The 26,225-nt window shown below is 51.8% G+C and overlaps 8 protein-coding genes across 8 annotated transcripts; 2 read left to right on the top strand and 6 right to left on the bottom strand.

The window, feature by feature from the left end:
- Window positions 1-16: 16 nt before the first annotated feature.
- Window positions 17-3,754, bottom strand: BDW74DRAFT_146356 (putative importin beta-5 subunit). The gene has a single exon (XM_073723333.1). The coding sequence runs from the start codon at window positions 3,662-3,664 to the stop codon at window positions 560-562; it is 3,105 nt and encodes a 1,034-aa protein (XP_073588030.1). The 5' UTR covers window positions 3,665-3,754; the 3' UTR covers window positions 17-559.
- Window positions 3,755-5,445: 1,691 nt separating this feature from the next.
- On the top strand, window positions 5,446-6,658 carry BDW74DRAFT_79876 (putative mitotic spindle checkpoint protein (Mad2B)). Its single transcript, XM_073733760.1, has one exon. The coding sequence runs from the start codon at window positions 5,712-5,714 to the stop codon at window positions 6,561-6,563; it is 852 nt and encodes a 283-aa protein (XP_073588029.1). The 5' UTR covers window positions 5,446-5,711; the 3' UTR covers window positions 6,564-6,658.
- A 1,156-nt stretch (window positions 6,659-7,814) lies between these two features.
- BDW74DRAFT_146351 (uncharacterized protein) lies at window positions 7,815-11,034 on the bottom strand. The gene is made up of 3 exons (XM_073723332.1): window positions 9,905-11,034; window positions 9,617-9,852; window positions 7,815-9,557 (listed from the first exon to the last, which is right to left on the bottom strand). Exons 1-3 carry the CDS (start codon window positions 10,501-10,503, stop codon window positions 8,275-8,277), a joined length of 2,118 nt encoding a protein of 705 aa, XP_073588028.1. The 5' UTR covers window positions 10,504-11,034; the 3' UTR covers window positions 7,815-8,274.
- A 699-nt stretch (window positions 11,035-11,733) lies between these two features.
- BDW74DRAFT_79853 (uncharacterized protein) lies at window positions 11,734-13,106 on the top strand. Its single transcript, XM_073733759.1, has one exon. The coding sequence runs from the start codon at window positions 11,914-11,916 to the stop codon at window positions 13,072-13,074; it is 1,161 nt and encodes a 386-aa protein (XP_073588027.1). The 5' UTR covers window positions 11,734-11,913; the 3' UTR covers window positions 13,075-13,106.
- On the bottom strand, window positions 13,107-14,682 carry BDW74DRAFT_79852 (putative sister chromatid cohesion protein Dcc1). Its single transcript, XM_073733758.1, has 4 exons — window positions 14,488-14,682; window positions 13,581-14,404; window positions 13,362-13,528; window positions 13,107-13,306 (listed from the first exon to the last, which is right to left on the bottom strand). Exons 1-4 carry the CDS (start codon window positions 14,604-14,606, stop codon window positions 13,139-13,141), a joined length of 1,278 nt encoding a protein of 425 aa, XP_073588026.1. The 5' UTR covers window positions 14,607-14,682; the 3' UTR covers window positions 13,107-13,138.
- Window positions 14,683-14,891: 209 nt separating this feature from the next.
- Window positions 14,892-17,074, bottom strand: BDW74DRAFT_146345 (uncharacterized protein). The gene is made up of 4 exons (XM_073723331.1): window positions 16,703-17,074; window positions 15,966-16,645; window positions 15,599-15,918; window positions 14,892-15,547 (listed from the first exon to the last, which is right to left on the bottom strand). Exons 1-4 carry the CDS (start codon window positions 16,783-16,785, stop codon window positions 15,116-15,118), a joined length of 1,515 nt encoding a protein of 504 aa, XP_073588025.1. The 5' UTR covers window positions 16,786-17,074; the 3' UTR covers window positions 14,892-15,115.
- Window positions 17,075-21,705: 4,631 nt separating this feature from the next.
- BDW74DRAFT_187507 (2,3-butanediol dehydrogenase) lies at window positions 21,706-23,329 on the bottom strand (the record flags this gene model as incomplete). The annotated part of the gene is made up of 5 exons (XM_073731500.1): window positions 21,706-21,978; window positions 22,077-22,556; window positions 22,634-22,720; window positions 22,821-23,069; window positions 23,218-23,329. 5 exons carry the CDS (start codon window positions 23,327-23,329, stop codon window positions 21,851-21,853), a joined length of 1,056 nt encoding a protein of 351 aa, XP_073588024.1. The 3' UTR covers window positions 21,706-21,850.
- Window positions 23,330-23,567: 238 nt separating this feature from the next.
- BDW74DRAFT_146339 (pepsin-like aspartic protease) lies at window positions 23,568-25,745 on the bottom strand. The gene is made up of 3 exons (XM_073723330.1): window positions 24,861-25,745; window positions 24,051-24,814; window positions 23,568-24,000 (listed from the first exon to the last, which is right to left on the bottom strand). Exons 1-3 carry the CDS (start codon window positions 25,238-25,240, stop codon window positions 23,873-23,875), a joined length of 1,272 nt encoding a protein of 423 aa, XP_073588023.1. The 5' UTR covers window positions 25,241-25,745; the 3' UTR covers window positions 23,568-23,872.
- Window positions 25,746-26,225: the final 480 nt, after the last annotated feature.

The following is a 26,225-nucleotide window of genomic DNA, read 5'->3' as shown; positions in this document are numbered from 1 at the left end:
TAGGGACAGAAAAAGAAAGAAAAGGAGCACAGGGTTGGCGTCCCGATCCCCAGCACCGGGACCATTTGACCGCTGCGGTGGGATTTGCTGCAGTAGCGTCAACTCTCGCCCTTCGCAGCCCATCTCCGTGGAGCAGGGCCCTCGAATGAGCAAGTGATACATGGAGTGAATAAACCCTGGGCTTGGGAGCACATATGATACATCTTCCCGCCGTCGTACCGTTGATCAATAATCTTGTTGACAGTTTCCAAACTCCAACTCGACCTTGGAACCCCGCAGCCACTTTGTCGGGTGCAGATGCAGAATCGCCCAGACTCCAGCCAAAGCCAGACCCTGCCGTTCCATCCCCGATAGGCTGGCTCGCCCAGTAAATCGCGCTGAGGCCTCTTCCAATGTTCTGTCGGGGTTCAACTTAATCTCTCCGTTCTCCTCGGCTATCCTGAATCGTAGTATCATGGTATATTATTATGTGCAAATGTACTAAACTCTATCATCATCGCGGCACTTATCCACACATGAGGGTAGTCGTTAATTCGGTCCACATGTCAGCTGAACCTAATCAACCCAGACTCCGAAGCTTCTCTTGCTCATCCGGTGTCAACGCCGCGAAGAGCTGCTGGAACTCGCCTTTGGTGGAAGCGTTTCGGAAGAACTCTAACAAGAATGCTTGCGTCTCGTCATCGCGCTTGCGGACTCCAAATACCCCTTCAGTGCCGCCTTCGCCGAATGCCATTAGCTCTTGCTTAGTGACTCCGAGACTGAGGTCCAGGGTATTATCAGGCACATCTTCCCACTCATCGTCCTCGTCGCTACCTTCCTCCTCTAGCGCCGCTGCGGTGGCTGCGTCAATCTCCTTGTTTCCGGAAGCAGCCGCTAGCTCTTCCACGAGGACCTTGACTATCTTCAGAGGCGCACTGACGGTCGTGTAGCGGTCGGGGTTGTTGCGAGCTTGAGATCGAGTCTTGATTCGCCCGGTATCCTGCACAATGAGGTCTCCCTTGACCTGCACGTGGGCCAGTCGGGGGTCTTCCAGGTTGTACAAGGTTGCCAGCGCGATGATGTTTTGTTTGATTTCGTCGTACCCGGCAAAGTTGACCGAGTTTTCCAGCCACTTGCTCATCACAATGGGCAAGCCACTTTGTCCACCAATGTCAACCTGTGCTAGGAAGTCAACGACCTCTCGCGCGCTGACAAGTGTCAGCCGAGCGAACACGAGGATCAAACTCTGAATGAATTGAGCCTTCTCGGCTGTCGCAAGGCGCCGGGCAACAGCTTGCAATAGTTGTGGGAGGTACGGTCCCAATCGTTCCGATCCTGCCTTCTCAACCAGTTCGGCAGCAAGCTGACCGACTTCCGTTGCAGCGTAATCGTCCACAGTGGGGCCCAGAAGACGGTCGATAATCACAAGAGCAACTTCAATTGCCTCTTTGCCGCTTTGGGGGTCCCGCCAGGTGACAAATTGATTGAAATCGTGCGCAAGTATATGTCTCACAGCTTCCGTGGCGGGCCGAATGAGCTCTGCCTCTTGCGAATCCAGAAGAAGCCGGTTCGCTTTTGGCATGACAGTTTCGACAAAGCCCTCCGGCAACGGCTCAAGCGCTCGCTCCGTAAGAGCACGCAGAAGATCAGCGGCAAAAATAGTTAACGAAATATCCTGGGTCATATTACCGACGTCGACCGCGCCTATGATCGATGGAAGGACCTTTTCGCAAAGGCGGACAAACGCATCAGCGCCTCGGTCCGAGATGATTTCGACTATATCCTCAAAGGACTCCGTTACGGTCATTGTCAGCTGAAAGTTCGTAGCACCATTGCTGGCAATGTTGAACAGGACATCGAGTGCCGTAGATGTGAGCACGACACCAGGATCAACCATGACCGTATCACGGAGAGTTTCGGCCAAAGTGACTTTGAGGTCATCAGTGTCCGACGAATCGCGGAGATCATGAGCGGCGACAAAGTCGGAGACCGCTGAGATTATCGACTGCTGAAGAGGGATGGTTGTATTGGGGGAAGCTGAAGGCAGCAGGTCCTGTAGTGAGCGAATGCAGGCCACCTTCACGACTTCTGATGGGTCCTCAGAAATCGCCTTAAGAGTTGCCTCGAGGTACGCTCCGCCAACATTGGACACCCTTGCTAAACTTCCCGCCACGAGGAAACCTCGCGCACGCAGGAGTTCTTCTTCCTGCTGAATCGCGAATTGAACAAAATTTCCGAAACCGCTAGCTACATCCGGTGCAATCTCCCGCGAGACCTCGTGCAAGTCTCTAAGGAGCACATTGAGTATGAACAGGGATGACTCACGGCTCTTCCACGTAGACGAAGCATCAGAAAAGACGCCGTTCATGAAGGCGAGGAGACTCTGAGTGGTCACATCTTTGAGCCAATCTCCCAGTTTGATTACCAGGTCCCCGCTGCAAGTACGAGGGGTGTAGTTCGCAGTGACAGAAGTTTCCTCCGACAGGAAGAGATTGACATCGATATCCCACAGACCCTCTTCCTCGGACGTGATCTGAGAGTAGGAGCTAGCCAGCTTTAGCATCTCGGCCAACCACCCCGCAGTAATTCCAGATTGTCCGGCATTCTGTAGCTGCTGTTGCAGTTCTGCTTTGACCGGGGGCGCCTTTAAGAGACTCTGAATGAAATCCAACTCTTCCAAAACCAACAGATCCAGACTGTAGGGGAGGTCATCGACGTCGACAAGTCGGCCTTGGCGTTCATCGTTGATGTAGAATTCGTGATACACGACCTGAGAGTTTGAGAGTTCCGTCCAAATGGTCGAAAAGTAGACGGGGCTCTGGGCGACTAATAGCCCCGGGAAGACCATTCGAATCTTCATCAAAGTCTTCACGACTTGTAGCTTCAATCCAATAACACCCCTCCATTGAGACGAGACTTCAGTGTCTTTAGATTCCTCCTGCTCGACCGGAGCCTGCGGCAACGGGGCTTTGAGATTCTCGATGAAGAACGGAGACCATCCACCAAGAACCTCGTCCATGAACTGCTTGACAGCTACCTTGTGTTGTTCTAGCACCATCTCAAGAGTATCAAGGCACGAACGGAAAACAGCGACGGCCAAAGCCCTCAGCATTGGCTTTCTTGACGCGTTGGTGGCCACATTGAATAGGGTGCTGACAAGATCTCGCGCGACACTGAAGAACTGCTCCTCATTGAAGCCCGTATCCACCAAGTCCAGCAGCACCTTCAATGCACCATGCAGCGCACCGGGCGTGCTGTTGGTGTCATTGATGATTCGTAGAAGCGCAGGAAGCAGCTCGGGCCATTGTTCAGGGTAGTCAGCGCTGGCGATCTTGCTGACAGCAAAACTGGCTGCAGACTTGACCTTTCGCTCCGACACTTCTATGACGGTTGCCAGATCAAGAAGGGCTTGTCGGATCTGGGCTTTGTTGGTATCGTTGACGAGAACTTGACCCTTGAAGTCATCCAGGTTCGGGGACCACGCAGCGGCGATGAAAGTGCGGAGGACTGAGAGAGAGGATTGGCGGAGGTTGGTAGGGACGGAGTCATGAGAGGCGATTGCTGCGAGGGAGAGGGGGAAGCTTTCGTTTGAATAGAGACGGAGTAGACTGAGCTCGGCGGCTTTCCTTGTATCAGCAACCGGCGACTGCGTGTCGGCTAAGAGGGTAAGGAGCTCGTGCTCCATGATGGGAGACGATGTGAGGATATGATGGGTCAATCGAGAGGAACAAAAAGACTCGTGGATGACCAAAAAAGCAATAAGACAAAATGTGTTTATAACACTCTGTGGTTTAGTAGACGCGATAAATTGTTAGGGGAGCGCGCGCGCGTTCCTCGAGGAGGGGCAGGAGGCGGTGACCATAGGGCAGCTTCACGTTCCAAGGTTCCCCTCATTGCAAATATTCTAATTGAAATAGGGTCAAGATTGTTACCCAGAACTACAGCAGACGATAATTCAAATGCCTTGTCTACCGATTACTCGGCATACTGCATATTGCGCTGTTCTACGGAACGCAACTGCTCCAGATACTCCGTACCTACCTCCCAACTAGGCCGTGGAAATTCAAAAGCTTCTCTTGACGTCCTATGTTGTCAAGACCATGGGTACCCGGGAGGGACTCCGTAGCTCGCCGCTCTGGTCCGTATAGTCTATCATAACGTGATATCTGTCTTCGTACTTTGTGCCCTGGCTTAGTCGGCCACATTAGTACTAGGGAGGGGCAGACCTGGTGAGAACCACAGTCCGAAGCCGGAACAACAGCTCTCTGTCCGCAGTCTGCAGCCACCATCTGCACCCGGCTTGGCCACTTACCACCTTTCGGAATAATAGTCTTCCAGAATGACGCTGAGGATTTTAGGGCTTCGCAAAGAACATCGATAATAATGTCAGTGGCGAGTATAGGACCTGCTGCATTATTATTGTTTGCCGATGCCATTGGATGAGAGGAGCAGTTTTGCAGATCAGTCCAGTCAGCAGGGGAAAGCAATGTGGGCCCTTGCTAAAGGCTAAAGCGGATTCCGGAAGGATGCGCCTTGACTTTGTGGTGAGGCCGTGGATGGGGGAGAGACTAGATATGAGACATGGAGCAGCCCATGCATTGCTAGAGGAGGATCATGGATTATATGTTCGATTTAGCCCGCATCCGCAACAATCGAAAGCCGTGTCTAGCAGTAGGTAGTGTGTGCTGCTTAGAATACTGCAGGAGTTATATGTATACTGAGATCAGCGGCACGTGACTTGGTTGGACTTCACTTGGGTCGTTCCCACTCACTGCTGCCCACCGAGTGACCACGACTCAGCGGTTCCCCTCCAGTCGTCGCTCCTTCTTGGGATTCCAATCTCTTTCCTCGTCCTTCTTCCCTCCTCGTCTGTCCTTTTCCCTCTCTCCTGCTACTTTTTTTGCCCTCTTTGCCTCTTGTCCCTCGCTGGTGCCCGAGCAGCTCCCGGCTATATCGGTCTCTTGTTAACCCACACCACTGACCTCCCTCTTCCCTCCTCCCCAAGAATTTGGTTCCTTGTTTTCTGCCCTTCCTCTTCCTCTTCCCTCCCCCAGACGCAAATAAAAAAAAAAAAAAGAGGAGCGAACCCCTCCCTTAAGTCCTTTAACCCAAGTACTATTTCCTCTAAGCCAGGACGGTTTCTAGGATCAAAATTTTCCGAGGGAGAGGGGAGCACAACAACGGCCTTAATAATAATCATTACCCGTCCAGGACACACCGAGGAATTTCGGCATCAGCGTCATCTCCGTTCTTCTCTCTATCGTCCACTGTCGTCCTTCGATCTTCACAGTCCTTCTTTTAATATCTTCCGCATTAATCGCGAACTATACCCCGACACGATACGACACGATCGCTACGACTCTAAACTCATGCTTTGAGAGTTCCCTGCCTCGTCTCCACCACCCAACCCAACGTATGTAAACCTCTTTTTCCTCGGACACCGCATACCCTCTCAACTCGCTTTCACTCGCACGATCACCACCATAATCCATCTTCTGTACTCGCGGTGCTTCCCTATTGTTTCTGTTCGATCCCATAGCACGTCATTCGGTGGCCTCTGCTCCCTACCCGCTCCACCGCTCCTCTCAATCTCAACACAAAAAACAATTATTGACAATTCATTCCACCAACAGGCAGAGCGATGATTATCCTCAGGGTGGAACACTCAGTTTCTCCAAGATCGCGACAATATTACCCTTCCCGTGTCAACGATACCAGAGTTTGTGCCGGCGATGCCTATAGCCAGTGAGAGCACCACCACGACAACAACAATGACAACGTTCTCTGCTCCGGTCACCGCACCTCGGACTCCTCATAATCAGGCTGCCCTGGCCGCTTCATTTACAAATTTCCTCACTGTTTCTGTACATCAGATTTTATGGCTCCGGTCAGTCTATCCGCGAGCGACATTCTTACCCGTTCGGGCATACAACTATCCCGTTCGACAGTCCCGCCATCCCAAGGTGTGTGACTACATCAACGACGCCTCAATTGCAGTCGGAACAGAAATCTTAAAAGGCACAATTACTGCTGTCAGCATCATCTTGTCATCGGCTCGCACAAATCAACCCCTCGAACGATATGCCTTTGACCTTTCAGGCTTCCCCCGTGTGCCCCCCGGGGAGGTGCACACCACTTTCGAAGAGAGAATGGACGACTCGTCCAAGGGCGCCCCGCCCAACTCTCAGGTTCTTGACCTCGAAGCGCAATTCCGTGCTTGTCTCGCGAGACTCGCATCCGCTTGCGCCCGATTGACCCCGCTACCGCGTGACGATGAATTCAGTTTTACCGTCTGTATTGAAGTTCGAGAGGACGCCTTGCCCCCTGCAGGGACTACAACAGAAGAACAGACCTGGATTGTGGCGGAACCAGGCAAAGTTCATCTCCGATCATGTTCGGCACCATACTCCGTTTCAAAGCTCAAAAACGGTGGGCCGCAACAACCACCCCCGAAGGTGTCCAACGGCCGTGCTAAAACGGTGCCGGTACGTCGTGTAGAGGCCGGCGAACTTCGCCTGGAATTATGGGTAGAAGAGGCACGGCAGAAGTTCAACGAACCGGTGGATTCCGAGCATCCACCATAAACAAACTGACTTGCGGCTCCTGTTTTCTGCTTGTCAAGTTTTCATACTACCACATCATGGAGCATTAAAGGTGCTTCGTTTTATACTTCTTTTTTATCTTCTTGTTTTAGCGTGACCAATGATCGAACATATATGATGGATGAAGTGAAATTCTGGTATCGTCGTCCAATGAGTGGTGCAAATATATAAAATGGGGAGCGGACGAATTTTGGGACTCGCATGGCATTTACATAGATCAGGTTCATCATTTCTTTTATTCCGCCGTTTCATATCCTCTCATGTCAACGTTCCTTCTCTCTTCTATTCTTCTCATTTTCCTCTTCTTTCTTTCATCTTTTTATATTGTTCATACCACTTTCTGTATTTCTGTCGTCTCTCTCGTCTCGTCTCGTCTCGTGTGTCGGAGTTTCTACTACACGGTTCCTACTAGCAATTCATATTTCTAGCATCGGCTATATACGCTGCTATCCATGCCTTGACCTCGATAGTATCGCTCAACGAGAAGCTGAGGAGACTAGCCCTGAGAGAGTTGGCAACGACATCGGGACCCCTCCAAGCAGCAATGACGTAATGTCACTAAAACTTACTTGTGCAAGGGCCCACCCACAATAACATTGTTCTCCAAGACAACAACATTGAGATCATACTCGAAGCCGTCAAGGTACCTCACTAGTAATCAGGCTTGCGATACTCTAGAGGCAGCGCATTGACTAGACGTCTTCTGGATCCAGGTAGGGTAGCGGCATGCCTTCAAGCATGGTTGCCTTAAGCCCGCAAAAATACAGTTCCTTCAGCCTCTCACCTAGGTAGCCTTCTCGGAGGGTGCTATTACTTCTCCTACACATTCCAGCCTGACTGCCTTGGAATCTGCCAAATACTCAGCGCGCTTTGCAAGCTGGTCCGACCTTAGGCCTGAAGTCTCTGTCAGCGGGCCCTCTTATTGTGCTAACAATACCACTACGCCTTCTAGACTCTGTTAGGTGCAGCGAAGGGGGAACGGAATGCTTATTTGGATGAGTCAGTATGTCTTGATATTAGAAGCTTTCGTCATTGATTTAGGTACTCCGCCATGTCTGAAGTACCTAATAGCTTCTGTTAGTGAAAGCCGTATACAAAGGCGGCACTCGACTATCCGTCTCCAGAGACGAAGAAGCTATTGAGGACCCGGCTGGTTAAATTATGTTTTATCTCTATCAGCTTATACAAGTGGATGGTAGAAGACCGGTATTGATATCATATTCGTTGAAGAGTAGGTGGCATAATGCATTCTAAATCTTGGCCCGTACATGCTTTTATGAACATGAGCGAATATTTCCGCTATGTAAAGATGATAAATTCTGTCCCAATAGAAAAGAAAGCTTCGCGAGATAGATGACTGCGTTGCCGTTGTAGGTGTGGCTTTCATGAGATGGAAGATGCTCTCTTTAGATGAAGAATGATCGCGCAAAAGTAGATCGGAAAAAAAAAAAGAGGAAAAGAAAAAGAACAAAGGATACAGACCGAACAAGAATCGCTGGAGGCTTGGAAGGAAAGGTAAACAATGTCCTGGGTATATGGCGGAACGTAATGAGTAAACTCCAATGACCAAGAAAATTGAATCGAATATTGACCTGATTAGAGGGCGCCATATGTGCTTGGGATGTTTCCCATGTGACCGGACATGTCCGAATAAGCCTGAACAGGTGCGTGGGAGTTGATCTCGTAAATGCACTCAAAAGGGGCCGTAAACATCGTGGCGAAAAGGTGTATTTGGATCATGAGGTGGCCTTTGCTGAGGCTGGAACGCCTGGGGGTTTTGGACGTTCTGTGGATTGTTATTAGCGGCAGGGTTACCCACGCCTATATTAGGGTACAGATGGGCCTGCCCTCTCCCGACGGGTTGCGCTGGTGGTCTATCAGGTACTCCAGGTGCGGCTATTGCACGGGGGGCATTGAAACCAGGGTGATGCGGATGCAGCATGGCCCCATTATGCATGGGATATGGGACATGGGGGACTGGCTGAGGGTAGGCTGGGAACCATGCCTGGGGAGGGAAGGAATAGACAACCTGCTGGTGCTGCTGAAGTTGATGAGCAGCCATTTGTGCCCTCATAGCTCTCATTACGTCTCGCATTTGAACTGCTGGGTGCAACCGAAGATCTGTGGGAGCCCTTGGTTTTTCGTGGCCCACTCGAATCTGCTCCTCGGATATATCAGGGTTCTCTGCTAGGATCTTGTCAATTGCCGCCCGCTCGGCTTTCTGGATCTCTCTGCGTTCACGGTCGTTGGCACGCCCGTCGTCTTGGTGACATCCGCGGCCGAAATGGGCGTATCCTTCCTGGGTAATATCCTTCTGACATACATAGCACATCAGAGTATGGCATTTTGTACATGTCATTTTGTTGCATCCACTCTCCTTGACTATTGGCAGCTGGCATTTGGGGCACTTTCGTATCAGAGCGTTGCTCATGGCCTCTTCTACCTGGTGCCGCTCGGAGAGTCCTTTGTCCTTCCGAAACTCATCGCAGGTCTGAGGTACGTGACTCTTTTCCTTGCATAGCCGACAACTAACCACTTTGCAGGAAGAATTCTCGCAACGGAATTCCCGGTCTTCTTCCACGGGAGGCAAGACCGCTTTGTAGGAGCAAAAAGGGCAGTCCTCAAGACCGTCCAGAGCGGCGAGCCGAATCTCGTCTTCTTGTTGAAGGGAATCCAATTTCTCCATGACCGATGAGCCCAAAACCTCCCTGAGCTGCGAACGCTCGAATCGAGCTTGACAGCCGCTGACGTCAAAACATTGAATCGTATATTTCATCAAACCGATTTGGTTCTCGGCCGATCTGCGAAGACACGTAAAGCAAAAGAAATGAAGGTCATCCCCTTCACAGGGAAGGCATCGATTTGCCGGGGCGTCGCTATAGCAGCACTGACATTCGATAGTGTTGCCCGTCCGAATGTGTTCCTCCTCGTTGGCCTTTTCCGCCTCCTCTTCCTCTTTTTTCTTACGCAAGTTGGCTATTGAGATAGTAAGCATAGAAGTGGCAAGGCCTTAGACATCTCATACGGTTACTTACTCTGCAGTTTTCCTACTTCTTTTTTCGCTGCACTGAGCTCTCTTGATATAGTATCACGAAAAGCGGTGTATTTCTTAGGACTATTCGTATTCCTTTGGCTCTTCAACGCCTGATATTGAGCCTTGTCGTCAGAGTAAAGAGCTATAAATGCATGGTAAAGACGTTCTTTAGCGCCGAGGACTTTTCTTATGTGGTTCATGGGAATCCACGGAAACTCGATTGCCAGGAGGGCAGTCCTGTAGACTAGTTAGTTCACGACATTAGTCTTGCTTGCAAAAAAAGACTTACGCTGCCTCGCAATATCCATGACTGTTGTTTGCATTTTGCGAGTTGCTCCTCCACGTGTCCTCGCCTTCATCAGATCCCTCTCTTTTACGTTTGCTGGTCTCATCTTCTTGTTTAGGATATGATTTCTGTGCGAGAATTTCTTCATAGATAGCATCTCTGGCTATCGCTAGATTGAAACCGTCGTGATTTAGATCTGCGTCAGGTTGCGGAGCCACTTTGTGTTTACCCATAAGACCTCGAACGTAGGTATGACTGATGCCAGGAAACATCTCCAGGGTTTGCGAGAGCAGTGAAACGGTACCGTCAATTGCTGGTGCTATCAAAGTCGCAGCCTGCGGATGCCCTGAAGGGTCAAGGCCCTGGGATTCAAGCGGGTTAGTAAGAAGGGTTTTGTCGATAGCGCCGTTTTCTAGACTATGGATTCTTTGCCTCTTGGGTAGTCGATCTGGAAGGCCTTCTTCCTCGAGGAACCCTGTGTCAGGGTAGGCAGCAAACAGCTCTTCATATTCTGGCTGCTCCTCAAAGGAATCGTCCTCAAAGAAGGCGGATACACTCTCGTCGGACTCGTCGTCGCTAGAAATGTAGATGGCCTGATCCATTTTGAGTTAAGCCTTCGGAGGGCGCAATAGCCGTCTCTGGGAGAGTAGAGTAGCAGAAGGAATAAGATATCAATGGTGTTAGTTGCAATAAGAAAAGGCATGGGCTGTTAAGCGTCATGAAGGCAGAGAAGATAGAGAGCCTGTGGTTTGGATTATCGAGGCGACAAAGGAGACGAAGGTTTCGAGTCTTTGTGAGTAGTTCCACTGGAGTTCGATAATTTCAGACTGTCAAGGATGACGGACGATTAGGTCTGAGACAGGACCCGGATAATCTACGCCGAAACAAATTCGTTGTTCCTTGTGTTTCCGGACTCGAATCCAGTAGATGAAGCATGCGCTGTGTAGCGGTGCGTTGATTCAGGGTCAAGGATTACCCAGAGCCGGAGAGATCAAGACGTAGATCAGCCGGAGCGATGGTGTGGAGATCTGGATGGGCTGGTGACAGGTGGGCCCAGCCTTCTCCAGGTGAATGTTGATGCCAGGACTAGTGAATACAAAAGAAGGAGAAACATTTGAGAGATAGATGCAGGCAGAGGGAGCCTTGCTGGCGAGTGAATAATTGAAGAAGATGGATCAAATCAGTGCAGCCAGAACACGTGAGGGGCACACAAAGGATCTTGACTCCTATCTAACACATTGCAGAACCTCAGTTTTCAACAACACTACTATTAATAGCTTAGATCTACATGCACATAATACATATAAGATTAAAATCCTTACATATAAAATGGTTGAAGTATGAATGGCTTATGGCTCCCCAGATGCCCCCTTGAACTAGGGTCCGGCGGTCCACACTTCACAGTACGGAGTAATCTTGACGTTGTCTAGCTGGGTCCCGCGTACACCTGTTATTTGCTGATTTCGCCATTGACAGTGTTTATTCTGATCGGTCATTGTCAAAGCACTGTCCAAAATCCACCTACGAGTATAATCATGGCTTCCTTTGCAGGGCGCCAAGAAGTCGCACCTCCAACTCTCCGAGCCTGTCCTCTCAGTGATTGTCAATGAGCCTCAAGATCCGGGGAGCCAGCGCATCCTATTTGGCAGGCGATGCCGAATGCTGCTTGAAAGATAACTGACGTCAGGTGTCATTGGCCAAGAAAAGCAGGTACATCCCGAAAGCTCACGCGGAGGCCGCTTGCCGTCGCTTGCCATCGGCATTTCCTTCTTCTTTTTCGTCTATGACAAACAGAAACATCTTCTCCAGCTATGGGCATTCATTTCATTGTCACCTGTCTTGCTCCAGTCCGCATATATCAATGGCTCGGGACCCGCTGCAGAGTATATAACAGCACAGCCTTCCGATTGCTTATCGACAAACAGCTCTATCATTTCTTCTATTCTATTACTTATCTTAGCCGCTTTCCCTCCGCACCAAAAAACCCCTGGCGAGACAGCCCATCTTGAAATATGATCGCTGCCTATGCTGACACCGAACTACCCCACGGGGATTCGCCCGAACTAACGCTGGTTCAAGCGACTCCAAAGGAACGGATCGAATCTATCAAGCTCAACAGCACAGAGTGGAAGGGGCCGCTGGATCTCGACTCGTATCTCGCGCGAGAGGACACGTTGCTCCAACAGCGACTAACCAATAAAGCCTTGATATGTTGGATTCTGGTTGATCGCCGAGCGCCAGAAAACGCGAGAACAATCCTCAGTTCCTGCGAGACGTACAAGAAGACGGCAGTTGTGGCTCAAGACGGAAATGTAGAGGAGGCCTCGGCGCAAGGAGTTGGGAGTGTCTATTGTCGGCCGGACTTTCGAGGCAAGGGATATGCGAAGAGAATGTTAGAGGAACTGAGCAAGAAGATGGATGCGTGGCAGCCGGAGGGTCAACAGAGTGAACCACCGCTATTCAGTATCCTGTTTTCCGATATTGGGAAAAGGTTCTATGCCCAATTTGGCTGGAAGCCTCATCCGTCCTCGCACTTTGAACTCCTTCCTCTTTCCAAAGAAGAATACTCCACTTTGAGTACATCGGCTGCGGTGAGAGTCTTGCGCGCCCAGGATGTCCAGCGCTGCATGTGCAGCAATGGCGTTCTCGAAAAAGAGCGTAAGCTTTTGCGCGGGGTCTCGCTGCAGTCTTCCGGTCCCAAGGTAGCAATTGTTCCGGATTTTGATCATTACCTCTGGCACTGGGCGAGGGAAGAGTTTTATTCTCAAAAGCTCTATTCCGATAAAGGGATTCCGGCGGCAAAGGGTGCCGGCAATGACGCTGCGAAAGTGTATTGTGCCTGGAATAGGACTTTTGGCAATACTCCAGAAGAGAATACTTTGTACATTCTCAGATGGGTATATGACGAGCCTACCTCGGAAGAGGAAACCGAAACAACGATCAAGGCAATGGCCGGGATCCTCAGGCGTGCGCAGTTGGAAGCTCACGAGTGGAATATGGCCCATGTTACATTCTGGAATCCGACGCCGCTCCTGCAAAGAGCTGTAGCACTGTTGGACCCGGCTGTCGAAATAGTTCACCGCGAAAAAGACAGCATTGCGGCTCTTCGGTGGAGCGGCAACCCAGAAGAAAACGTGGAATGGCTCCTGAACGAGAAGTACGCGTGGTGTTGATTTCCTGGAGCGATAATTCAGCTAGACATAGAAGGCCTTGCATGCATCAATGCTGGTCATCGGATCACCGTTTCTGACGCTTTTGGTTTCTGAATAACTCATGCCAGTTCCTCGTCTTCTTAGCCGCCGTCGCTGCAGTAGTATCGGAGGGAAGGTTCTTCTTGGCTTTTTGTCGATCAGCTTCAGTGGCGAAGCATATTGTTTTTGGCTCGGGTTGCATATAGCATTTGTTCTAGTCATTGTTAGCATAATTCACACATGACAAGAACACTTAACGATCCACTTACAGGCAAAACGGCTATTGAGACATCTTCCCTCCACAGTTCGGGAAGTTGGTCCTTCCAGGCATTCAGGAACTCGCTTTCGCCAACAGCGGAGGCACTGCCGGCTGCTTTGGCCTCGAGATACGTCTCTCCCACCCACCGAACACACGTTCCCTTTTCGATACTCGCCCCTATATCAGTTAGCACGCTCGAACCTGAAAGCTTCAAGGAGTAGTTGCTCACACTTCATCTCACTCAAAGCAACCCGCTCCGCCCCATCTGCCAGCTCACGGATTCTTCTGATAACAGCCTCAAACAGCGGGCGAGGAAACGGCGCAACCCCATCGTCATCAAGTACCGACTTCCAAAGGTCCGAAACGAGGAACTGCTTCCCTAGATCAATGCCCTGTAGCACCGCTCCTTCAACAATTCTCTTCCAAACATCCTGTATCGTTTCAGCCGAAGGCCGCCAGCACATTGACGAGGGTGCTTGCCCTTCTGTTCCACTGGCTGATGGAAGAGCGAACGCGCACATCTCCACCCACTCACGCTCACACTGCGTTCTTGCCACGGGGACGTCGGCGAAAACCCGGTCCAGAGTAGTCCTCGTCACTTCCGTAGCCTCTTTACCCGTAATAACATCATCCTGGATCCTAGCCCCGTTCATATCCTCCCAAGTCGCGCCATCAAAAACCCGCACCAACTTGTTCAAAAATGGCACGGCGGAGAATCCCTCCGCCGGCTTATGCAATTCCAGCGTGGACCCGCACTTCGCGATAGAGGTTACCGTACCTTCGACGTTGAGATTGAGCCCTTGCTCGTTCCCGCTATCTGCGTCCATATCCACGTCTTCCCCATCGGCATTATTGTCACCGTCTGCGCCTCCAGCAACGATCTTCAGATCATCGCGTCGCACACCAGTCCCACTGCTCGGCGTGAGGATATGCAGCGAGTTCGACGACTGGACCTGCCGAATCGAGTAGGTTTGTGTATCCGTGCAGAGATTCACGTATTCTGATCCGGCGCCATTTGCTGTGTTCGATGGGGCTGGAGATTTAAGTTCGAGTCTGTTTCCAGAGGAAGAAAAACCGGTAAGCCAGGAACCAATCCATTGAAATCGATCGGAGAGCAGAGAGAGTTAAACACTCACGTCGGCGGATTCTCAGAAGAAAGCAGCTCCGCGAGTTCAGGCGGGAGCTCGAGGAGCCGGAAGCCCTGTTGTCGGGACCGGTTGGTGAAGAGGATGCTGGGCGTGGATTGCGTGGACATTTTTGCGCCCTTCTATCCCCCGACTCGGTTTAACTGATAGCTGAAGATTTTGAGTAGTCCAAGCTGCTTGCTGGGTTGGCGACGTTGGCGATTTCAGAAACTAATTGAATGCGCCGGAAATAATCTTGACGCGTGTGATCGGAGGACCGCGACTGACGGCGTGGGGCGGCGCACGGACCACTGCTTAATGATGAGGGCTGCTGGGGATTCAGGACAGGCACATCGAGTAAATATGGATAAATGCCTGGAAAGACAGGAAGTGTGATCGAGGGAACTTTATGCGCTTTAGAGCCATGGATTATCGTTTGCGGTAGTACTACCGATCATTAGGATGCAGTGTATGGCATGAACAAGCAGTCAAACAAGATATACCTCTACGCCGCCAACTACATGTACAGAAAAGCCACAGATCGAGTAGATAATACATGAATTCTTTCGTAAAAACAGTAACAATATGCGCCCGGTGGCCAGCACAGAGCCCAATAGTATGAACATGAGCATGAACTCGTCTATGATTTCTCCGTCTTCGTATCGACATCAGCGTCACCTTTAACCTTGTCATCTTTGGCTTGGGGTTTCTGGGCAGCTGGTTTCTTGTCATCGTGTTTGTCGTCAAGCATGTACTTTCCTGTCCCCGTTCTGTCCTTGTTGTCACCTGCCTTCGAGTCCGCTTTCTCTGGCAGTGCGGCTTTGGACTTCTCTTCTTCCTCTACAGAGTCACGAACGAACGCGTTGTCGATTTCCGACTCAACTTTCGGGTCCTTGAAGTATGTTTCCGTCCGATGTGCGCGATCGGCTTCCGCTTTCTCTTGCGCTTCGCGAGCCCTGCGTTCTTTCTCCATCTCTTCCATGTGCTTGAGATCGTCGACGCTGGGCTCGTACAAATGCCAGATTGTGTAATGAGGAAGACCGACCACGGAAAATCCCATACGCCTAGCCATCTATGTATTGAATCAGCAATTGCGTATGAACCTGGTAGAGATACGACATACCTTGCCAAATCCTTCAGTTTCAGCATGTTTTTCGAAACTGAAGGCCGGGAAATGGACACCGGCGCGGAATACCCTTGCTTTCGCGAGGATGCTAACACCACCTACTCCGTCAAGATCCATTTCCATGTCCGGGTCACCGTATGGATCTCGGAGATAGGCGAGATGAGGTCGCCAAGTGGCGTACTCGGCGTAGCCCTCTACGATGACTGCATCCTCATCTAGCGTATCCGCAAGGGCTAGAGCCGTCTCCGACTCCTGCCATGAGTTCAAATCGTAGGGTTGTTCTCCGCCGAGCCAATCGGGCAATGGCCGCCATACGTCTGCGCAATGTTAGAGATGGCGTTCGTAACGCAGCGACGTTACTCACTTGGCACAATGACATCTTTGTCATGTCTCATGAGATCCTCGAGGATTGTGGACGGTGCAGTCAACACATCCGCGTCTCGCCAGTAAACCCAGCTATGCGTTGGCCGGAGCGTGGCGCTGAGCAACCAATTCCGTGCCTGGGCCATCAACTTCCTGCGCCCAGCTTGTGCCGCAAATCCATGTCTGCTCTCCACATCTTGCTTCACCTGCTGTCCAAAATCCTTCTTGATGACCGAGATCTCTCCAAACGGCATATCGCGGTCCGGGTCGCGCTGCAGCTCCTCCAACATCCTCTCCAACATTTCGTTCGTTTGGTCTTTCGAATCCGAGACAAGGAAGGCTAGGTCTATAAGATGATGCGGGTACGTGAGATTTCGAAGATGCGAGAAGAACATCGGCAGATGGGAGGCTGCGTCTCGAAGAGGTGTGCACATGAGCACCCGGTCCCCATGTTCCCAGCCGCTTGCGGAGCCCTTCACTTTCGCGAGGTCATAATACCGGACAGTTTGTATTTGTAGGTGATCTGAGGAGAGAAGGCCGAGCGATAGCGCAGGGAGGATCGAGGCTCGCCATGAGGGAAAGATGAGTATAAGCAAGAAGAATGAGACGCCACCGAGTAAGCAGATGCGCTGAATGAGTTGTCTTCGCCGTCGCAATGCAGGTTGTGAGCGCGGTTGAAATCTTTACGATCAGACGCACAGTTAGCACAAGCTCCAGAGTTCCACTTGTAGACCTTACTTATGAGGAGAGATGGAAAAAGTGCCCTGGCCTGAACGAGGGTAGGCTGTATACCCATTCGCGAGGGCGGCGTGCCTATTCATCGCTACAGACCATTCAACCTATGCCGCCGTCCAATCCAACCCGGAGATATCCAGACTGTTGGAGCGAACCGAGTCGCAAAGCGAGGCGTGAGAAGTCGCAATTCGAGCCGTTGTACTAGGTAACGGAAAACGAGAGAGGAGGCCGAAACGCGACGGAAGTAAGAATGAATGACTGTCTCAAGCCAATCTCGAGGTGACAGAAGGGGAAGAACGAGCGACAGACTGAAAATCAAGTCTTTTCTGTTAACAATGCTCAATCCAAGATGATGACGACTCAAAACGATCCAGGCCGGCCGGAGGACGGGAGACGACATGATCCGCCCTCCCGATGCGGTGCTCCTCGATCCCACTGGGCCGCACCCCATCCGTTTGCAGCCATGTAACCATCCATCCACGTTTTCCGAGCATCTTCTTAATTACTAATAAACCATTTTTGTTATGTCCGGCTAGCTATTTACATGCAGGCTATATTAGATGTTTTCTTTGCCCTCAGCGCTAAACAAAAGAGATCACCAGAATGCGTCAAAGTGGTGTGAAAGCCAAAGCTGCCAAACTCCAGGAATGCGAAGGAAAAGTCTAGACCAAAAACGAGGCGAAACGAACGTCTGACGGAAATCCGTCATGCAAATCAGCAACTCAACCGTGATACCCTTGACGAGGGCGACCCCATTCCCTTAACTCCGACCTCAACCTGCTGCAGCATCTTCTTCAGCAGGGCGTCCATTTGCTTGGGATCTCGCATCGCGGGAATGACGGATCCGGCCTCGTACTCGCTGTCCAAGATATAATATCGCTCCCTGCCCCAGGTCTCCACCGTGTCGGGCCGGAATGCGACTTTCGATATCACCTTCGCCGGGACGCTAGCCCTGTTCATCGCGGTCTTGGAAAACACTCGCAGGAACGGTCGAAGCCCGGATCGTGTCTGGTGGGCCATCTTGACGGATAACGGGGCGGCGTTCACTGCGTGACTTTCGCCGGTCATTACTCCTGGGTCGAGGGTATATACATTGAGGGAAAGTTTTCCGGTCTAGGTTCTATACGTCAGCAATCATCTTGAGGGAAGGGGAAACAACGACTCACCAACACCAAACTTCGTCGCAGCGCATACATGGCGGCGCTCATTATAAGCTTACTACTCCCAAATCGCTTGGTTGCTTCTTTCGCGCTCAGCGGCGCGCCAGGGTGTACGCTCAGTTCGGGATCTGGGTTCTCGAAATAGTCGAGCGTGCCTTTGGAGATGGAAGAACATCCAACATTGATAACCCGCGCGCCGCCATTCGGAGTACCATCGCCGGCTCTGAACGCCTCGAGCAAACTGACCGTCAACAAGAACGGCGCAATGGCGTTTGTTTGGTAGACAGGATCATGGCCATCTCGTGTCACCTGTTCGGTGGTGTATGACGACATGGCGGCGCAGTTGATGAGCAGTGTCACTGGCGGGATCTCTTTGTTTTTTACTCGCTCGACGGTAATCTCTGTGAAGCTGACGACCGAGTTGAAGCTCGCCAGATCGACCTTGACGAACTCGAGGGACCGGGGCCCGATCAGTCGGATTCGTTCCCTGACAGCCTTGACGCTCTCGGATCGGATATCGCGCGCAACAAGTAGCAAGTGGACGTATGGCTGGGTCTTGGCGATCGAGACAGCAATCTCCGACCCGAGGGAACCATTCCCCCCTGTGATAATGGCGGTGCCGACCAGCGGAGTGCCCATTGTGTAAAGAATGTGTATTGAAGGCTCAAAGCCAGGAAGGAGTGCAAGAAAGGAGCAGAATTTGCGTTTGCGGGGCTAGACTACATCGAGAATTTCAAATCAGTACAATGCGGACCAAGGGCTATATAGGAGAAGAGGGAAAGAACACTGACACGAGTGGACTGCTGGTAGACTGGAATCCATTGAACTTGACAGGGTCACCGGGCGTTACCCCGTAGAAATACGAGAAGAAAAGAGCTCCGGCCGGAGGAGAGGACTCGAAGGAAACGTTGGAAACGCCCAGCTTTGTTCCAAGATGAGCCAGGCTAATCTAGATCTTGAAAGTGAGACTCGGTCAATCGCGCTGAAGGAAGTGGGGTCGATCAGTCGAATGGAGTCATGAACAGCGCTGTCGCAACCTCTGAAAAATAATCTATATACAACTCGACTGGGGCAGGTAGAGTGGCAGTGGAGATGCTAGCAGCGTCAACCCGGTATATAGTCCAGTAATCCCTGCTCTAAAGTTCGAAACAGGCGAGCAGTCAGTCAGCGGCGTCCTCTTTTTGTCATGCTACGATCATGATTACTTTTCTCCCAGCAACGCCTATAATTAACCCCAAACTAAAGCAAGACATGCCGCGGACGTGTCATCGTCGCACTGCTGGATTATTCCCTCTGCAGGTGCCAGGCTCAGGCTGAGGCAGCTTCGCTTAACGCTACGCTATATGCTATGCTATATTAATTTATTGTCTTGTCTTTTCTCTCTCCATTTTGAAGACCCGGCATCTTGGCCAGGAATCAGAACCCTGGGTAGTCTGGAAACCGGTAAATGTCACAAAGAACCGAGAGCAGCCCTACCGTCGATCAAAGACGCCAGAATCAATATAAAGTTATCCATGGCACAAAGACTGCCAGCCTGCAACAGCCAACAAACACGTCCATTGATCCATTAAACCTTGCCTGGTCTCCGCTGTAGAAACTCGGCATGAACCTCGCCTATTCTTGCCGCCCGGCATCCCACCCCCTAAGTCCTACAACTACTAAGACTACAACTACAACCCTTGAGTTTGACGGGTCGGGTACCTTGTGCTTGATCGCGCCATAAGACCTAACTCCATCGCGCTTTTCGCCTGACATTGGAGGGAAGCTGGGACGCCGCACCCGGGCAGGCTCAGCTCAGCCTGCGGCCAAGCAAGCGCCCACTTGGAAGTTTTCTCGGTGGCCATCCATCCACCCTCGGGGTCGTCTTGCACTGCACTACTGTAGTGACTAGTCAGTGTAGTATTCTCTTCTCCATCGGCCGGCTGGCAGTGCGTGTCTGGCGTCGGCCTCGAATCCACTATGCTGCATTTTCACCGTTCTGCGAACGCCGAACACTACATACTTAGTACCTTGTCCACTTAGCGGCAACCCCGGGCGAGCGGGTGGGCGGAAAAAGAAATAACTGACAGGTTCATTTTCATGGCGAACACCTGGACTGAACTATTTACTCGGCAGCGCCTTTCATACTCGTACTCTGCCGTCGTGTCGTGATTTTGGCAGTTGCGTCCTCTCTACCAATATTCCGGCCCCGTATCGCCAACCGCCATAAATCAGAACTTGAGTTAAGTGGCTGAGATCTGTACTATAGGTACCGAGCCCGAGCTACGGATAGTCGGATCCAGCTCCCACTCCCAGCCTCGGGGAATATCATCTTACGTATTTGTAAGACTCGGGCGAGTCGATGACAGCATGCCACTATGTACTACTGCCATCCGCTAAGCGTGGATAGACCCTGCTTCGCGCTGCAATATTCTCCGAGCGCTAAGTCAAACCGGAGTCAGCCCGTCAGCGCTTGACTCTTGACGCCAGATTTGTTTCATTCTCGACCGATGATCTGACGGCTAAGTCCGCCGGCCCCCGCGCCGGAGACTGGGACTGGGACTGGGACTGGGGCCACTGGGGCCACTGGGGCCACTGGGTTAATCCTGGTAATGCACAGTCTTGTAGTCATGCGAGTGGCTGAGTCGTGACTTTCTGCGTGGTGGTCGCTACCTGCAGTGCTTTTGCATCGAGGTCACAGTAGGTACAGGTACAGGTACCTAACGCCCGTTCCGTTTCGCTTCCTTAGTCCAAAGTAGCGGTAGCCTGTAGGGTGGCCTGGCGACTCCGAATGCCCAGTGCAGTGCCCAGCGCGGCCATCGAGGCTCAAGCGCTGACCCTCGTGTTCCGGGTCTTGGGGGGATGCGCTGGCCACTCGTTGTCGCTCGCTCGCCATAGTCTCGATCAAGTCATCATTCCGAGATACGAGTACCGTGATCCATGCTCCATCGGGCTGTTGGGCTGCTGCTAAGGCCATGGCATTGCTCCAGCCTCCGGTGCGAGCTCTCCTCTTTCCAGAGACTTCCACACGTGTACGCAACTACCTACTCCATACCTAGGTAGTGCGCACTCTTTGCGTGTCCACTCTGGCCTCGAACAGTATGGACCATGGACTAGAACAACTAAGTATGCAGGACGATGTGTTTGCCGCCTTTCCAGATGCTACCATTCCATTTGTAATGAATTAATATGGCGATCGGCCATGCCCGGGGGATGTCCGATGTGGCGTGCTTATGCTTATACATACCGTGCGAAGTAACCTAAGTTAGGCTAGGCTACCTCACCTCGGGCTTACAGCTACAGTCTGCTTGCCGGAGGCCCGAAGGTATGGATTTCATGGCGATTGGTATGCAGCGTGTACAGTATACTCGGTTTGTATTCCTTCGATTCCTTCGGGCGGCTAAGGCGCCGAGATCCCATTGGGGTTGGAGTCGTGGCTTCTGCTTTGTCGACTGCCGTACACAGAGGACAGCCGATTGATAATGTATATAGTTGACGATTGGATGAGAGGTGACAGCGTCTAGACTACTCGACATCGCAGTGCTAATGGTCAGGCTTATGCCCGCTTACCTTGGTCTGATATGACACCTGTGAGGCTTTCCGTCTGCAGTTTCAGGTCTACTTACTGTATGGAAAGAGGAACGTTGAGCTATAGAATACAGCAATGGCAATGAATACACCAGGGAACATCAACAAGCACCAACGGGAAATATTCAACTGTGTAGCTCTGGAAATCTGATAGTTCTACACCACGCCTGCTAGGTGCTCAAAGGTATACAGACATTGCAATAACGGATACGTCAAGCCCTATGTTCTGCCTGGGTTGACGTCCCAAAACTCTGATGCCTGGTTGGCCAATGTGTAACCATAGGGTATCTCTCCTGAGTCCTAACTCAATCTAACCTTACTATATATACTCTCGTCAGTGACACAAGCCCCGAGTAAATATAGGCACGACGGAGAGAATTGTTCTTGGGCCTGCCTCGTCTCAAAATCATCTCCTAGATCATGATCAAGCCTCAATATCAATCAGAATCTTGACATGTTTATCCTTCTCCTCAACAAGAGCCTTGAACCCCTTTTCCTCAACCTCCTCCATCGCAATCTTGCTGGTGATCATAGGGCGGGGGTTGAGTTTACCTATAGTGTACAAGAACACAGTCAGCAGTGTCCCTTTCCACTAAGTTTGAGCTAAGCCATTGCTGACGTGACGAGACGAGGCAGATGAAACAACATACCCTCCGCAATCGCCTGAATAACCGCCTCAAAGTCGCCATCCTCGCAGATCGCCGCCCCAAGCACATGCTTCTCAAACGAAACCACATCAAACGCATCAATAACCGGCTTCTTTTCCCACAGCGACACGATTGTCGTCGTCCCCCGCACCCGGATCCCATTCATCGCCGTGTCGAACCCCGCCTGCACGCCCGAGCACTCGAAGCTGATGTCCGCGCCGGCGTCGCTCGTTAGCCGTCGGACTTCCTGCACTACGTCCTCGGTGGCGGGGTTGAAGACGTGCGTGGCGCCCAGGGTGAGCGCGTACTCGCGGCGTTGCGCGGAGACCTCGGCGACGATCACGGTTGCTACACCCCGGGCTTTGAGGACCTGTACGACGGCTAGGCCGATGGGGCCGCCCCCGACTACGAGGGCGGTTTTGGCGTTGTCGTGGGGGCTGCGGGCTACGGCGTGCCAGGCTACCGTTAGGGGCTCAACGAGGGCTGTTGGACGGCGTCCATGTTAGCAAAGGACGGGGGCCGTCATGTATGTAGGGAGGATGTATCAGGCAGAGACTCACCACCGAGATCAAGCGGGACACTTTCCGGCAGCACAATCGCGTGTTTTGCAGGGACAGCGACGTGGTCTGATAGGCCTCCGGAGTTACCTATTCAAACGAGTCAAATCAGGCCGGCATTGTACTTGAGACACAGCTGCGCCATGCTCCAGCCCTCTGCTGTACAGCAAGACAAGGCGAAGCAACTCACTGCTAAACCCAATAAATCCCAGACTCCGACAGCAGTTGGGCCTGCCATACAGACACGACGCACAGGTCCCATCCGACAGGTTCGGTCGAACAGCCACGCGGTCCCCGACCTTGAGGCCCACAACGCCCTGGCCTACCTCCTCGATTGTGCCGCTGAACTCGTGGCCCAGTGTGACGGGGAGCTGGGCGTCTGTGAGTGCGTGCGGCGTCGTTGGGATTACGATGGGGCCGGATAGGTACTCGTGGAGGTCTGTAGGTCGGTGTCAGCATTGTCTCGGTTTGTTTATAGAGCCCTAGGGTTGGGCAGTAGGGACGGTGTGTACAGACCGCTGCCACATATCCCAACAAAGGCTGGACGGATCTGAGTAGGTGTCAGTGTCGACTGTCGTGCAAGCAACAGCAGACTCTAGAGTAGGCTATACGGACCTTAACCTGACCTTCTCCACAAACAGGTTCGTCGATTTGGTCGACGCGGATGTCGCGGCGCCCGTGGAATCTGACTGCTCTCATGGTAATGTTTAGATGTGAAGGGCGGAATGGGAAAAATAGGAATTGTGTGATGTATACGCAAGAACGAGATTGTTGACTGACGCAAGATATAACCTGGGGTGTCACTGGAGTGGACCATGGTCTTCCCCCAGATTTTATCGGGGTTTCTCCGTTGGAGTCGAAGGGCAGAATATGGGTCCCGCAATTCCCCCTCATCAGGGAACTATGGTAGAGATAGCTTCGTAGTATCGAGTGTATCTAGACAACCCATGGTTGATGGTGCATCTGGTAATTGTATAATAAAATAGGGTGTTTCGAATCACCACAGACTGAACAATGCCATTGATTGGAACTTCAGGAGTCATGCCGGAAGAAGTCAACATGCGGGGCCTTGGAACCAGTCTCAACCACCACTGTAATCGGTAGTAGAATAATCGATGCAGGCGCTAGAATTGCAGTTCTGGTAGTAAGGTATATGTACAATTAGGTATAGCGATAGGAAGCTCTAACTTGATTAAGTATCTATAGACGGCTCAAGAGCTGGATAAAGAACGAGTAGATTGATTAGACCGGAGACGCAACGCCGATCGACGGGCCACGCAGGTCAAAGACAACGTAGAAGGCTTTTAGGAAGGCATCGCCGAGAATCTGCATGTCGAGACCAGAGTTGGACTGGATACCACCGTAGCAAACTGCATGATAAGTAAGTAACGTATCAACTGCGTAAACAAAGATTACATACCAGCTTCTCCAGTGGTGGTGTTGGTGCCAACCTCCTGGAAGTTGATCAGGTCACCAGGGATCGTAGCCAGATGCTGAGGGCCGATGGCAATGGAGAGGTTCGGCAGCTCGGCACTGCATGGGTAGATGTAGCCCGAGGCGCTGGTTGCGAATTGTGCGCCCTTCACCGCTGCGTAGTACTGGTCGACGACGGTCTGCTCCAGGAGCATGAGCGAGGTTCCCGTGTCGGCGATGGTGGAAGTGGCGTGGTCGTGCTGCTTCAGCGTGCCATTTCCAACGCGGTAGTACGAGGACTCGAATTTCCAAAATCCGCCTGAAGAGTCAACGGTTGCGTTGACAAGGCTACCTTTGTACTTGGACTTGTCGACGGTACCAAACTCATACGAGCCAACTCCATCGCTTACGAGAGAGGCGCTGAGGACGGGTTCGTCAAGGACGTCGGCGATGGTCTCGAAGAAAGACTTCTGCTGGGTAGGCTTGACGGTGTTGAGTGAGGTGAATCCCAGTCCCACCAGGCCGTTGCTATGGGTGTCGTCGAGGATGGACGAGGCAACCGCAGTAGGAAGGCCAATCGCTTGGCCAGTCACGGTGACTCCCCCCACATTGATAGTATCGGTTCCAACGCCGCCGTAAGCATACGAGTCGTCACCGTAGGTAATGTTGAAGGTCGATCCGGTCATGTTCTTGTACGTAGTAGACTTGGTAGGGTTGTAGGCGGTTTGTCCTTCAATGGAGTCCTTGGGAAGTTGTGTGTTCACCACCCATCTGCACTGGTCAGCTATATCAGACAAGGGGAGGTGATAGCCCTTACACATCCGACGAGCCGGTGTCGAAGGTGACAGTGAGCTCCTGGCCACCAATAGTGATAGGCGAGACAAAAGACGCATCCCCCTCGACAGATTTGGCACTGACGGCACCAGTCAATTCGGGCTCCTCCACTTTGGCCTCGGTGCCGACAGCAGCAGCGATCTTGACACTCGGCTCGAAGTCATCGAGGTCGAGTCCAATGTCCGAGGCGACGATGCCATACTTGACGTAGGCCTTGCGCAGTGCCGCTGGGCCGTAAATAGAGTTGCTCCGGCGAACAGCCTCAACTTTGAAGGATCGGCGCTCGGGTTGCTTCAGAGTGGGAGCTGAGACCACTCCATAGCCGAACCCTAGGACGATCAGTGCAGACTGGAGGATCTTCATCGCGAATGGACGAAAAGAGTGGACTTCGCGCAGCCTCTAACGATTGGAAGGCGGGCGAGACGATTACAGCAAAGACAGGACTTGCTCCAGAGCAAATAAACTGCGGATTCAGAGAAAAGAATGTGTTGGAGCCAGGCCCAGACTGGACTCCTAGTGTTGTAGAAGGAAAGATGGAAAGAGAGAAAGATAAGGGGATAGGGGACAGCCGTAAGGATTGTCGCACCTATTGACAGAAGAGAAATAGTAAGAAAATAAACACAACGAACTGAATCAGCACATGGTTAAGGCTGGGTGCAAGGATATAAGGAGAGGAGGAGTTCGAGGCGTGTCCACGCAATTGTCAAAAAAAGCTGCAGTGGAGATCCATGGTCAGTGAAGATGCAAGCATGCAAATCAGCGAACGGCCCTCATCTCATCTGTCTGACACGGTGGATTGGTCGTTTTCGGTTTCGAGCAGTCGGAGCTCTCCATTAAGCGCATGGTCGACCTTGGCGCCTAGAAAACGAGTCTATCCATGGCCAACGAGAGCGCTGGCCTGGTAGGCGAGAAGTCGTGTTGAAACGTCAAGCCCCCTGGTGCCGTCCTGAAACACTCGGCACTTGCTGCGTGGTTCAAGCGCTCGTTCAGGGGAGCTGATTCAACGGCTTCCAGCAGAATTGTACGCCAGAGCACACAGTAGGCAGCAGTGAAACCGGCAAACTGTGCAATAACATCGCGGGAATTCTACTCTGTGGTAAACAAAGATGGGGATTCTGTTCCTGCCCAGGCCATGCCACGCCTTGGCCAAGCTCAAGGCGCAGGTGGGTCAAACATGGAGAGGAACTACCCCGTCACCGGCCAAACTCGGAGTTGTGGCGGCTTGCATCTGTGAATCGATACCACTGTGTCTGTCATGGTCATGGATAGGAGAAGACTTTCGGAAACTCAGAGAGTTACCACGATGGAACAAGTTTGGTTGAAGCTGGGCTACGGTCTAGCATCGCCT

The sequence above is a fragment of the Aspergillus multicolor genome (genome assembly GCF_047715735.1).
Source record: "Aspergillus multicolor strain CBS 133.54 unplaced genomic scaffold BDW74scaffold_3, whole genome shotgun sequence".
Classification (NCBI taxonomy): domain Eukaryota; kingdom Fungi; phylum Ascomycota; class Eurotiomycetes; order Eurotiales; family Aspergillaceae; genus Aspergillus; species Aspergillus multicolor.
This window is presented reverse-complemented; position numbering and strand designations above follow the sequence as displayed.

Coding starts and splice junctions, on each gene's coding strand:
- BDW74DRAFT_146356 (XM_073723333.1), bottom strand. CDS start 3,664: ATGGAGCACGAGCTCCTTACCCTCTTAGCCGACACGCAGTCGCCGGTT.
- BDW74DRAFT_79876 (XM_073733760.1), top strand. CDS start 5,712: ATGCCTATAGCCAGTGAGAGCACCACCACGACAACAACAATGACAACG.
- BDW74DRAFT_146351 (XM_073723332.1), bottom strand. CDS start 10,503: ATGGATCAGGCCATCTACATTTCTAGCGACGACGAGTCCGACGAGAGT. Junction 9,853..9,904: donor CATGGATATTGCGAGGCAGC/GTAAGTCTTTTT, acceptor ACTAGTCTACAG/GACTGCCCTCCTGGCAATCG. Junction 9,558..9,616: donor AGAAGTAGGAAAACTGCAGA/GTAAGTAACCGT, acceptor CTATCTCAATAG/CCAACTTGCGTAAGAAAAAA.
- BDW74DRAFT_79853 (XM_073733759.1), top strand. CDS start 11,914: ATGATCGCTGCCTATGCTGACACCGAACTACCCCACGGGGATTCGCCC.
- BDW74DRAFT_79852 (XM_073733758.1), bottom strand. CDS start 14,606: ATGTCCACGCAATCCACGCCCAGCATCCTCTTCACCAACCGGTCCCGA. Junction 14,405..14,487: donor TCTTCTGAGAATCCGCCGAC/GTGAGTGTTTAA, acceptor CTCTGGAAACAG/ACTCGAACTTAAATCTCCAG. Junction 13,529..13,580: donor TGCTTTGAGTGAGATGAAGT/GTGAGCAACTAC, acceptor TAACTGATATAG/GGGCGAGTATCGAAAAGGGA.
- BDW74DRAFT_146345 (XM_073723331.1), bottom strand. CDS start 16,785: ATGAATAGGCACGCCGCCCTCGCGAATGGGTATACAGCCTACCCTCGT. Junction 15,919..15,965: donor CAAAGATGTCATTGTGCCAA/GTGAGTAACGTC, acceptor AACATTGCGCAG/ACGTATGGCGGCCATTGCCC. Junction 15,548..15,598: donor AAACTGAAGGATTTGGCAAG/GTATGTCGTATC, acceptor TTCAATACATAG/ATGGCTAGGCGTATGGGATT.
- BDW74DRAFT_146339 (XM_073723330.1), bottom strand. CDS start 25,240: ATGAAGATCCTCCAGTCTGCACTGATCGTCCTAGGGTTCGGCTATGGA. Junction 24,815..24,860: donor GACACCGGCTCGTCGGATGT/GTAAGGGCTATC, acceptor TGACCAGTGCAG/ATGGGTGGTGAACACACAAC. Junction 24,001..24,050: donor CACCACCACTGGAGAAGCTG/GTATGTAATCTT, acceptor CTTATCATGCAG/TTTGCTACGGTGGTATCCAG.